Genomic DNA, 13,436 nt, shown 5'->3' on the forward strand with positions numbered 1-13,436 from the left:
AAAATACATAAAAATTGTGAAGTCCATATAACATTCCACACGTGATTAACATCCTCATTGAGTATAGGAAAGATTCAAACCCCTGAGGACATCAGACATAGACTGACGAAATGATGAAACAGGTCGACCCCCTAAGGACGTCAGACATGGGGTGGTGTTTGAGATACGTCATTTCCGATCAGCTGGAACAAAGGTGGAGCACAAACCGGCGATTCATATACAATACATGCTGATCCTTGTCTTCTTTGATGTATGTGCAATACAACCTTCTTTTTTAAATAAATGATTTGAAATACTTCACCATGAGAGTGTTCTTTCCTCTCCCTCTCTATATGGCAACACTGGAGCTTTGGATACGCAATTTATACATATTTATTTATACATATTGAATGGATTACAGCAGCGGTTTGAATTCAATCCTGTGGCCTCATGTATGATATCTTGGATTTTCCCATAAGCGCAATTCGACTCCCTGTAATAGGGGTCAACCAAGTCTGCTGAGTGTATAGTGCGTCTGCATGCTAATGGAGAGGGACCTTTCCTATATACACTGAGGATGTTATTCACGTGTGGGATTATATATGGACTTCACAATTTCTATGCATTTTCCACCATTTAAATGAAGATGTATTTATTTATTTATTTATTTATTTGTCTATTCACTATTGTTTATTCACTATGGTGATATGTATTTTATCACATAAGAACGTGGGTTCTTTGTTTCTTTTCACATATACTTTAACACAAAAAATTAAAATAAATGTTTTACCTAATGCACCACGTTGACATTGAAAGTCCAAGTGCATTCTGTGCTACTAAAGTTGTGCATTGAGGTGCCACATTGCACCATACAAACTGCCATGATTTTGCGCACATTGGAGGTCTGGCCAGTAAAACAGACTTTTTACAGTGTGCTATTAAAAAGCAGAGATCTGAAAGGGCCAGATTGAATTTTCCAACCATGTGCACCACAATAAGAAGTAGCCAGTAGGATGTGCTAATTTAAAAATACAAATATTAAATTATTATAACAATAGGAAAACTTGAACTGATTATTTTCAGTGAATGTTCTACCAAATAAATTATTTTTCTAATGATGTAGTTTAATATTTGTTCCTCTACCTTCTGGTGCAGGTTCAGGTACTCTTTCCTCTGGTTTCCTGCTGGGTTTTGGAGAATTATCTCTTGGATCAGGATCTGGAAGCTGTGGTGGAGGAGGGGGTGGCGGCTTCTGAACTGGTTCTTAGGGAGAAACATTAACTGTTGTTAAGGTATTAATATTTTGTTTTGTAGAAATAAACTTACAAGAAGTAAATAAAATATAAAAATAATCACAAGACAATAATTTAAAATCAATCACCATAACAAAGATCTAAGTTAGTTTTAAAAGTGAATTTTATTGCAAATGACAGAATTTAGGAATGATAAATATTTTACAATAAATGATGTGTAGGCATGTGCTTGACTAAGAATGTAAACTGAGAGAAACACTGGCTGCAGTTGCTCTCTGTACCTGCTGCCCTGCAGTGCTTAACTGGTTAATTGCTATATCTGAGCTGAGAGAGTTCAATAGACTGAGTCAGGCAGCAATGCTCTGTGGGAATTTTAGTCCAGAAGAAAGAGACTACTGTAATTAAGAGCTTTTGAGCTGCATTTCCCAAAGAACAGCTTCCTCTTGCCATGAGGGAGCCTGGAGAGTGCACATCGCTGTCCAGTGTGCACCACCACTATTGCAAAATGGGGGTCTGAGCGGGATCTGGAGTGCTAAATCTGGGTGTGTCGACAGTCAGAGTCATCTGGGTGCAGAACAGTGTGTGGACTAATCTCTGTGTGTGACCAGATGTTGAGCTGCAATATCAATGGGACCAGTGAGCTGCTGCCATGGAGATCTACTATATGCTGCTGGAGAGACTTTTTGGAAAACTGACCTTACACCCATTTAGTAGCCTTCTGGCTTGATTGGGACTATTTTTAGGTGCACCAACGGTACGGCTAGCCTACTGAAGAGTTAAGGCTAAAGACTGTCCCTTTACAGTCCCACAGTCCATAATCAGCACACTTTTCACACCCCATTCAATCTTCTTAAAAACCTAGGCCATCTTTATGTAGAGCACATGTGTCAAACACAAGGCCCGCGGGCCGAATGCGGCCCTCCAGGCGATTTCATGTGGCCCTCCCACCTCTCCTGCAGCTTTCCCTCCAGCTTCATGCAGGCAGCAGCACAAGTGGGGTGCGCTGTGATGTAAGGGAGGGTGGGAGACTCTTGACTTCTGATGGTGGGGAGCTCCTGATATCTGATGTAAGGGGGGTTGGGTTGCTCTGGACATCTGCTTACCATTAATAAGAGAATAATACATTTCTTTGCCAGTTGAAAAGGAGGGTCGCACACTGCTAGTATCATTCACAAGAAACTTTATTGGAGACTTCTCAGAGAGAGCACCATGGCAGAACCATGTTCTGCCTGGGCATTCTCCAATTAAGCTTCTTGATGGTGATACCAGTGCTGTGCGACCCTCCTTTTTAGATTCACATCATCTGTTACAGGAGTTTGAGTGGGCTCCATGCAAGTCTGCAGCTGCCCTTCACAGCTTAAGTCTGTAGTAGTAATAATTGAATGTACAGTCAGTTTTTTAATATGATAAATAGTAGATACATTTATATAGTCTTACAGATACAACCAGCCCTTTGAAGGAAACCATAATGCTAATGCGGCCTGCAGTGATATTGATTTTTACACCCCCTGATGTAGAGCAACAATTCTTTTTTTTCAGATCCTCAGAGAGCTCTTTGCCATGAGGTGCCATGTTGATCTTCCAGTGACCAGCATGAGAGAGTGAGAGCGATAACTCCAAATTTAACACACCTGCTCCCCATTCACACCTGAGACCTTGTCACATGACATTGGGGAGGGAAAATGGCTATTTGGGCCCAATTTGGAAGTGTTTACTTAGGGGTGTACTCACTTTTGTTTCCAGCGGTATAGACATTAATGGCTGTGGGTTGAGTTATTTTGAGGGGACAGCACATTTACACCATTATACAAGCTGTACACTCACTACTATACATTGTAGCAAAGTGTAATTTCCTCAGTGTTGTCACATCAAAAGATATAATAAAATATTTACAAAAATGTGAGGGTTGTTCTCACTTTTGTGAGATACTGTATGTGTAGAATAATACACACTACGGATCATAATATCAAAAACATGTAACACTTTCACTAATAATAATATGTACTTTATGATAACTCAAATATGCATACATAACCATAAAAATATAAAAAAATATATAAAACATATACAGTCCACTTTGCAAATAACTAATAAACTTAAGCCCTATCCATGCAGCAGAATGTTAAATAGTCCAGCACCAGTAGAAATACTTTCTTGCATACAGGCAAAAATCTCTGTGACTTGAAATCAGCTTTACAGATGTGACACCCTGTGCTCACTCCAAACACTACACATATAAGCTTACCAGATAGTGTGTGACTCTCAGTATATAAAGAGTCATTGTGACCATATGTTGTGTACCACAATCTTCTTACTCCACATGACGATATGTGCAGACTCTTGTTGTGACAATCCCCACCAATAAAGTGCTTTGCTACCATCCACACAAACTGCGTACCTCCTGATTTGACCCACTGAAAAGTAAGTTCTAATAGTGCCTTGCCCTTTAAATAGGACTGATATCCTTGCACTAGATGTATCACTCTCTGCACCAACTGTCAGTACCTCCTCCAGGCACATCTACTCAGAGAAAACAGCACAGCTCTCATAGTGTAATATGTCTTAAAATATTTCCCCTTTATTGAAACAATATAAAACGTCATCTGTGACGAAACGGCGTTAGGATACGGCGCGCTGACGTCATTTCCGAAAGCGTCCGACGAGTGCGGATGTGGACAGCCGTCCGGCCGGCGGCTTTTACAAACGTTCTGCTACTTCCTTATACATGCGAGTTTATTACTTTTTATTTGAATACATTTTTGTACATTTTTACACTATGGCGGCTCTTTCCTTTTATGTTTTAATGCATTGGGGCCTGTGAGATTTGTGATTTTTGAGCTTCTGTGGCGATCATACTACCCATCCTACACCAGGATATTTGTGGTCAACAAGTTACAGCCTATATATCTGCTCCGCATCTGTGGGGATCTCATTATCCATCCATCCCAGGATATCTATGCAATATCAAGTTTAATCTGGTAAGGGGCCTACATTGGTGTTGGTATACCTGCTTGCCTGGTGGAGTGATATTGGTCTGATTTCATGTGGGATGTGAACTCTGGATTCCACGTATTCAAAATTTTGGGAGGTCAATCACGGACATCTGCTAACAAGCCATTAAAGAGGTTGTAAACCCTTTTTTTTTTCTTTTTCACCCTGCAAGAGAAACGCATAATGGGCTAGTATGCATCGCATATTAGCTCATTATGAAATACTTACCTTAGAACGAGCCCCCGCCGTGCCGCCCACTTAGCTGGATGACGGGCGACATGTCCAGTCGCACGTCTTCAGGGATCGCGGCATCCGGCCATCTGATTGGCCGGAGCCGCGGTGACGTCACTCCCGCGCACGCGCGCGGGAGCCAACAGTCACGGCACAGAGCTCTGAAGAAACGGCACCAGCGGCGGTTCCTTCAGAGCGCATGTGCCAGTGATGTCACTGGATGCATCTAAGGTAAATATCTCCTAAACGGTACATGTTTAGGAGATATTTACAGTACCTATAGGTAAGCCTTATTATAGGCTTACCTATAGGTACAAGTGTCAGAGGAGGGTTTACTTCCTCTTTAAGATTTCTGATTTGGATCCTGGCTTCTGACACATTGTGTTCCAGTAAGCGCATTACCAAAGGGATTCTGGATTGACACCTTTTTTCATAATTTTTCACTAATATATGGACTAATATGGACATTCATGTTGTCTATTATTATTGAATCTGGTTCACCTATCATTAGGTGTTTGGACATTTATATAGTTCTTTATCACGTAGCGCGACTTGTCTATTTACTTAAATATAAAATAGCACTCAGAAAAATATTGTACTAAAATCCAGTGCACATACAATAATGGCTTCTATATTACATGCATTTCCCCCTTAAGAAGAAACATCAGTATTGATAGTATGTTAAACAGTTCATTTCTGGTTCCACCTGTATGCGATGATGCCATATGGCCCAGCACCTGCCGCTTATTGTCATGTCAAAAGGGATGTACATCCATTTAAGAGCTTTATTCCCTCCTAATGCTTGTGATTGCCTAGTATCCAGCAGCATTTTGCCAACTATAGGCAAACAGCCACTAGAGGTACAGCCTCGTGTCAATTACAAAGAATGCCATATTGGAGACCACAAAATGTAAATAGGGCTAGAGGACCAGCTAAGCAGCGTATCCGGACTTGGGGATACCATATTGGAGACCCTAAGTGCACTTTTCCCAAATCCCATACAAGGATCTAATATACCTGATTTTCTCCTTCTTAAGTATTTAAAAAATAAAAATAGTTAGTTTGCAATAAAAATAATGGTGATAACCTATCCACATATAACTGATGCCAAAGATCATCCTTTTCACAATAAATGCACAGAATGTATACAAAATGTATACAAAATTACTAATTTAACCCCCTCCAAAGTATACTTATGTTTTTAAATATACCATATATGTAACCGTATTATTTATGTATTATCCTATATTCTATGCCACATGTGTCAAACACAAGGCCCGTGGGCCTAATCCAGCCCCTCAGGCAATTTCATGTGGCCCTCGTCCCCAGGGCCTTTTTTCAGCCAGAATGTGCTCTTTTCTGTCACCTCTGGCTCTCACCCTCCGCTCCCTGCTCACCACTGTCACTTGTAAACACAGAAGCTTTCTGTGTTTACAAGAACAGCTTTCCTCTCAGCTCTCACAGATACCTATCTCCCCTGCACTCACAGGGGGGACTAGGGAGATGCAGATGCCAGTGCATTGTGGGATGAGGCTTCACATGGTAAGCTGCACTGTGATCCCCATCTGTGCCCAGGTTCACAGATGCCAAACAATGATTACTTACACTGCTGGAAGGTACTACAGCCGGGACAGGTAGGTGGGATGCAAGGAAGATTTGGGGATAGGGGGACAGATGAGGTCTGTGGAGGGAGATGTCTGCAGAAGTGGGGGATGGGGGAGAGGTTCAGAGGTCAGAGCAGAGGAGGGGTGGAAGTGAGATGAGGACAGCTGTAAAAGTGAGCTGGACGCTGCTCATTGGGCATAGAGCACCCCTAAACCCTGCACTCTGTATTTAGCGCACTCCTGAACTCTGAACATAATGAACTCCTGGTATTTATTGCCCCTTTAAGATCCTCCCACTGCAATTTGGCCACACCCATTGTTTGATGTGGTTCGGCGGGGGGGGGGGGGGGGCGTGGTTAAGTTCCTGCACCTATTCTCTGAGAAAAAAAACATGGATACATTTTTATAATTTTACAGATACAAATGGCAAACATAATGCTGATGCGGCATGTGATGAAATTGAGTTTGACTCCTTTGTTCTATGCCAACGAACTGCCACCTAGTGGCTACAAATGGATATTGCATAAAAAAATCTTATCTCATAAAAAAAAGTGAACTTCAAAATCTCAAAAATCCTCAATGAAACAATTTAATTCAAAATCCACATTCAGACCATTTGGAATCAATGTTTTCAGTTTATAAATCATCTCATCTCCTTTTGGTTCAATGTCTTAATTTTATTAGACTCCCTCCAGTAGCTATGATATTTTTCAATGAGCCAGAACCTTAATTCTGTAGAGTCTTTATTGTGAACCTCTCTAAAGTGTTTGGATAGAAAATGTTTTTTATAACCTATAGTGGTGGCCAGACACAGCCTATGACTGATCACTGTACCGGCCCACTGCCTTTACCATATGATCACTGTGACCAATCACAGAAGATCACATGACATTTGTAAACAATGGATTGCTTCCTTTCATGCCATTCATTGTGTACAGTTGTGTTGCTAGCGGTAATTGTTTGCAGTAATCACATGGTACAGACAGGGCCAATCACAGCCGATTTGTAACATGTAATTAGATGTAACCAATTACAGCTAATCACAACAAAGCACACTAAATGAATCATTTTTTTATTCAGTAAAAGTGGCTGCTTATAGCAATGAAATTCGCTGGTATAAGCAATCATAATGTGTAAAAAAAAAAAAAAAATCCTGACATCTACACCAGAGTAGTATAGTGATACTATGGTAGCACTGTATTGCTCTGGTCACAGTGTGTAAAAAGTAATTGTTAAAACAAATAAAAATGAAAAAAATGTAATAAAAAAATAAAACAATTATTATTATTTTTTTTTACATACTGTTATCAGCAAGTGTCCTGTTATATGATAGTGCTATACTGCACTGCAAAATTGAGTTTTTTTTTTCTTTTAATTTCTTAATTTTTCAAAAAAGATAAAACTTAAAAAAACTTGCTATGCCTCTTACTAAATACCTTGGAGTGTCTATTTTAAAAAAAAGGGGGTAATTTGGGGGTATTTGTACTGTTCTTGCATTTTCTGGCCTCAATAAATAAAATAGGGCACCAGTACATCAGGATTGATCAATTTTCAGATATATGTCCTATAGTTTGTTTCCTACAGACTAAATAATAAACACTGATTTTGGTTATTTTCACCAAAGAAATGTTGCAGAATACATTTTGGCCTACATTTATGAATAAATATTATTTATTTGCAAAATTTTATAACAGAATAGGGAAAAACTGTTTTTTTTTTTTTTTTTTAGAATTTTAAAATTTATTTAGCAAAAAATAAAAAACTGCGGAAATTAAACAGTACCAAAAGAAAGCTCTAATTGTGTGAAGACATGATTGAAATTTCATATGGGTACAGTGTTGTAGGACCGTGCAATTGCGACAGCACTGAAAGCTGAAAATTGGCTTGGACAGGAAGTTTTGAAATTGCCCTGTATTGAAGAGAGTATAAATTGACCTACCAAGATTGATGGGGGCAGCTGGTATTATGAATGCATCAAATTCTTTTGGTTAAAAAACATTTTAGTACACAATGTTTTTTGATTTTTTTGTAATCTCCAAATCCAAAAATGTTTATTTTTTCCTCATTACCCTCCCAGGTCAGCAATATATTTCCCCTATTATCATTCAGTTTTAAATGACTTTTATTGATAAACTGAATGATAACAGAAAAAAATATTGGAGACAAATTTGTTGAAAAGGGGTATGACAGAAATTATATAAGGATGAATTATTGAATTATGAATGAATGAACTATTAAAATATAGGAATGAAGATACACAGGATATTGATTTCTTTACTGCTATTCTTTTAGACTATAACAGGCAGCATGGTTTTGAGGGCAGAAAAATATCTGGGTAATATACTACTAGAGATACCAAAATGTGTGTATACTGTAAGAAAGCCCCCACCTTGAGAGTTAAAATTGTAAAATCAGTAATAGATCCCCCCAACTAATAGGAATGCATCATTTGTTTACCCAAAAAGTTGTTTTCATGTGTGGAAGGTACCAAGGCTGTACTAGAACAATAGGAAACATAAAGGAGAAAAAAAAAGTTCATATCAATAGTCACCAGGAGAGAATACGAAATTAAAAATTGTATAACGTCCGATACAGAAGGGGATGAGTAATGTATAAAATTCCCTTGCTGCTTGCAGTATATTGGATGCACAAAATGAAAACTTCTAGAAAAATACAAGAACATGTCCACAATGTCACTATACGTTATAAATAACGTTTTCTAAGCAAAAACTTTACAGAGGTCCACAATAAATGTTTTGGGGCATTGAAAAATATCATAGCCACTGCAGGAAGTCTAATAAAATAAAAACACTGAACCAAAAAGAGACAAGATGGCATTGAAATGAAAACATTGGTTTCAAATGATCCGAATTTGAATTTTGAATTGAATTGTTTCATTGAGGATTTTTGAGATTTTATATGCAATATCTATTTTTAACCACCATGTGGCAGTTTGTTGGTATAGATAGAATATAGGATATGAATAAATAAAAGGGTTTATATATAGTATTATATATAAAAGTGTTCTTTGGGGGGGGGGGTTTAATCCTGATATGCTGCTTATCCGGACATCTAGCAGTTGGTTTATTTACATTGTGAAGTCTCCAATATGGCGCTCCCAGCTTTTTACACAAATCTTGACCTTGACTGGAGTTGCTGTTTTGCCGGTAGTTGACGAAATGGTGCTGGCTACTAGCAAACCACAAGCATAAGGAGGGTATAAAGCTCTTGTATAGACATCACATCCCTTTTCTCTTTAGGTAAATAATGATAATGTACTGAAATGCGTGAAATGCGTCAGAGCTGGGCCATGTTGTGTTATCACGTCCAGGCTGAACCAGAAGTGAACTGTTTAACATACTACCAATGCTGATGTTTCTTCCTAAGGTGGCAATGCAAGTAATATAGAAGCTAAAATTCTGTTTGCATTAGATTTTAGTGCACTGTATTAGTGAGTGCTATTTTATTTTGTTTCAGTAAAGGGGGAATGTTTTAATTATACTATATGAGCTGTTCTGTTTGGATGTGGCTGGAGAAGGTACTGACGGTTGGTGCTGAAAATGATACATTTGGTGAAAGAAAGAATATCAGTCCCATTTAAGGGTCAAGGTGCTATTCAACCTGGTTTTTCAGTGGGTCAAAGCTAGAGGCAAGCCGTTTGTGTGGATAGTGGTGATTGTCACAACAGGAGTTAACCTTACTTTGTGCACTGGTGCGCAGTCATGTTGGAACAGGAGGGGGCCATCCCCAAACTCTTCCCACCAAATTGGGAGCATGAAATTATCCAAAATGTTTTGGTATGCTGATGCCTTAAGAGTTCCCTTCACTGGAACTAAGGGGCCAAGCGAAACCCTGAAAAACAACCCCACACCATAATCCCCCTCCACCAAATGATTTGGACCAGTGCACAAATGAAGGTCCATAAAGACATGCATGAGAGAGTTTGGGGTGGAGGAAATTGACTGGCCTGCACAGAATCCTGACCTCAACCCAATAGAACACTTTTGGGATAAACAAGAGCCTGACCTCACAAATGCGCTTCTGGAAGAAGGGTCAAACATTCCCATAGACACACTCCTAAACCTTGTGGACAGCCTTCCCAGAAGAGTTGAAGCTGTTATATCTGCAAAGGGTGGGCCAACTCAATATTGAACCCTACAGACTAAAGCTGGATACACACTATCCAACTTTTGTGGTTAAATTTCCTTCAGATTTACCTTTTCTATGTAGTGCAAGGGCCTGCCAGATTGCATACAATTTGAAAGTGTTTAGGTTTGACCTCATATTATATAGTTTTGGTAAGTCTAAAGGAAAAAGTCTTCAGAAAATCTTATAGTGTGTATGGCCCATAAGACTTTGGATGACTTTAAGGTTCATGTGTGTCTAAAGGCAGTAAAGGCAGGCATCCCAATACTTTTGAAAATATAGTGTGTGTGTATATATATATATATATATATATATATATATATATATATATATATATAGTTAAGAGGGTTTGACCAATGAAGCCTGAAAGTTTTTGAAGAGGCAGAGCCAAATCAAGGTTGTCAAAGACATATCAAGACATTTGTCAAAGAAGACCACTCATTTGGTTTAGCCATATCCACATGCTTTGCCTCGCTGAAGACCATCCGAAGACACTTGCTCCAGTTTACCCTTATTCCTTATATGCTGACTTTCTGTGAAGTGCCCTTTGCATAGACAGAACATTAATTCCTGGAGGTTGATGACGTTTTCTATATACCTAATTTTCTACTTGTTTTAGTTAGTGGAATACATGTTTGGCCTGCTCTGTCTGGTGGTCTTTTGTGTTTCCAGGCTGTTTGGTAGATAATCATGGCAAGATTTTCTATATAAGAAAGCTTTAAAGATTGTGTGGACTTACCCTGTTGTTCATGCCTCTGTTGTGAACTTACCCGTTATCAAGCTTTAGCCTAAATTCCCACACAATATAATCCAGATTTAAAATATTTAGGCATAATGTATTTTCATATCATTTCATTTCATAAAAATGTACAAATATATTTTCTACTACTATTAATATAAAAATAGCATGAATTACTTACTTGCACAATGTTCTTCATAGTCCGGGCAGCATTTTCCATAGCCTACACAGCTCGGATCACAATCACATGTCTGTCCTCTGATAAAACCCTCATGACATCGTCCTTGGCATGAACCTTCTGTGTAAAATGCATAAAGTCAGTAAAGAATTTTCAAATCCATTTACAATCCATTTTTTGATGGGCCATCAATACTTCTGATCTAGCCACTTATTAGTGGTCTTCAGGCACTGGAAAAACATATCTAAAGCTAAGCCTTTTTATTTAGTTTTGAATATATTAAGTAAGGAATAAAACCCTTGTCAGTTTGGCAACAACCATCCATAGTCACCAGACAAAATATGAAACCTGACAGAGATTCCAAACCGTCACTATTCTATCCAAAAAAAATGTTTCTGATATGTTTTTTCTCTTAGGGGTTTTATTTATGAGGGTTGAATGAAACGTAATGCCTCCTTTATGACCTTTGTCAACAGATGGCAGCACTAATAGGCGACAGGCATGGAAATGTTTTGCAGGTTCTCCTTTTCCACCTTTGTTGGTAGTAGATCATTAGAACGAATGTTTTTTTTTTTTTTTTTTCGACTCTATATAAAAGAGAACTCTCTACTGAACTCATATCAGTATGATTTAGCCACTTGCCGACCACTCGCTGTAGTCTTACTTAGTCTTAGTGTAGCAGTTAGTGTAGGCGCGCATTCAGCTGGAGGCGCGTGCACACACCGATTGGCTAGAGGGGGAGCCAATCAGAGGTTCCGCCGGGCACCCGCGTTCGCTCCCTGTGGAGACAGACATGGCAGACCACTGTTATGTGAGTGATGAACACAAGAATCCTGTGTTCCTCCTATTTTGGAACACAGATCTCTGTGTTTATTCAGCGAGTCCACCCCCCACACATTTAGAAAGCACCCCCTAGGCACACATTTAACCCATTGATCACCCACAATGTTAACCCCTTCCCTGCCAGTGTCATTAGTACAGTATCAATGCATATTTTTAGCACTGATTACTGCAGTAAAGTCACTGGTCCCCCCAAAAGTGTAAAAAATGTCAGTTAGGTGTCCGATCTGTCTGCCGCAATGTCGCAGTCCTGCTAAAAATTGCTGATTGCCGTCCTTACTAGTAAAAAAATTAAAATAACTAAAAATGACATAAATATTTCCCCTAGTTTGTAGATGCAATAACTTTTGCGCAAACCAAGCAATATACACTCATTGGGATTTTTTATACAAAAAATATGTAGCAGAATACATATTGGCCTAAAATGATGAAAAATGTTATTATTTTTTTTTTTAATAGGAATGTTTTATAGCAGAAAGTAAAAATATTGTTTTTTTTTTTCTCAGAATTGTCATTCTTTTTTTGTTTATTGCGCAATAATAAAAATCATAGAGGTGAACAAATACCACCAAAAGAAATCTCTATTTGTGGGGAAAAAAAAGGACATCAATTGTATTTGGGTACAGTGTCGCATGACCGCGCAATTGTCAGTTAAAGTAAGGCAGTGCTGTATCGCAAAAAATGGCTTGGTCATTAAAGGGGTAAAACCTTCCGGTTCTTAAGTGGTTAAACAACATTCTGTGATTGATTTCAATCAAAATTCTGTATGCAAGATGTTTATTTTGAAGTGAGCACTGTGTCACTGGGCCAAAAACATGCAAAGATGGGAAGAAGAGTACATTTGAATTGTATGGCAAACAAAGGTTTGGTCAACCCATGACAGTATCTGATGCACTTCACAGGTAATTGGACTAATTAGGGACAATTGGTGATTCACTCAGCAAAAACATTTTGTCCACAATAGATAGTTCACAAGAGTGTGTGGTATTCTTAAATATCCGAAGGTTTGTGCATGATTGGTGAACCTCACCACCCTACCACATCTACAATGCACTCAACTACTTGCAAGTTGCCATCCGCCTTTTGCTTATAAACGGGCAAACAGTGCAACCCTGAATGCAGGAGTCCATTTAAAAGAATCCCTTTTTGAAGTTGATCGCTCTAATCAATGGGTCCATTGAATATTGCAGATCACAAAAAGAAGGTAAAGAGACAATTTCATGGCTGCGGTACTCTCTTTCCTCTGATTAGCTATGAGAAGAAAGGGACAGCTTCCCATGCCAATCATGAGCAGCACCAGTACCAATGTCATCTAGCGCTATACATGAGCTGAAGGCACCTGTGTTTGGATTGTGGCAAGTTCACCAAACATTACTGAAGTTTGGGTGCCAAATCGAAAACCCTATTGAAGTCTAGGGTTTGTCAAACAAATGGCATGGGGGGGTTGACACTACCATGGGAAACATGGCAGAAAA

At 38.9% G+C, this 13,436-nt stretch overlaps 1 protein-coding gene across 1 annotated transcript in view; it reads right to left on the reverse strand.

Moving 5' to 3' along the window:
- PRG4 (proteoglycan 4) overlaps nt 1–13,436 on the reverse strand; it is a 134,752-nt gene that overhangs the window by 89,187 nt on the left and 32,129 nt on the right. Inside the window, exons 4-5 of the mRNA XM_082265581.1 lie at nt 11,125–11,241; nt 1,123–1,242 (exon numbers count right to left, since the gene is read on the reverse strand). Coding sequence (XP_082121707.1) covers nt 1,123–1,242; nt 11,125–11,241 — 237 coding nt within the window. The remainder of the gene's footprint in view (nt 1–1,122; nt 1,243–11,124; nt 11,242–13,436) is intronic.

This window comes from Pelophylax lessonae (genome assembly GCF_965119305.1).
Source record: "Pelophylax lessonae genome assembly, chromosome: 8".
Classification (NCBI taxonomy): domain Eukaryota; kingdom Metazoa; phylum Chordata; class Amphibia; order Anura; family Ranidae; genus Pelophylax; species Pelophylax lessonae.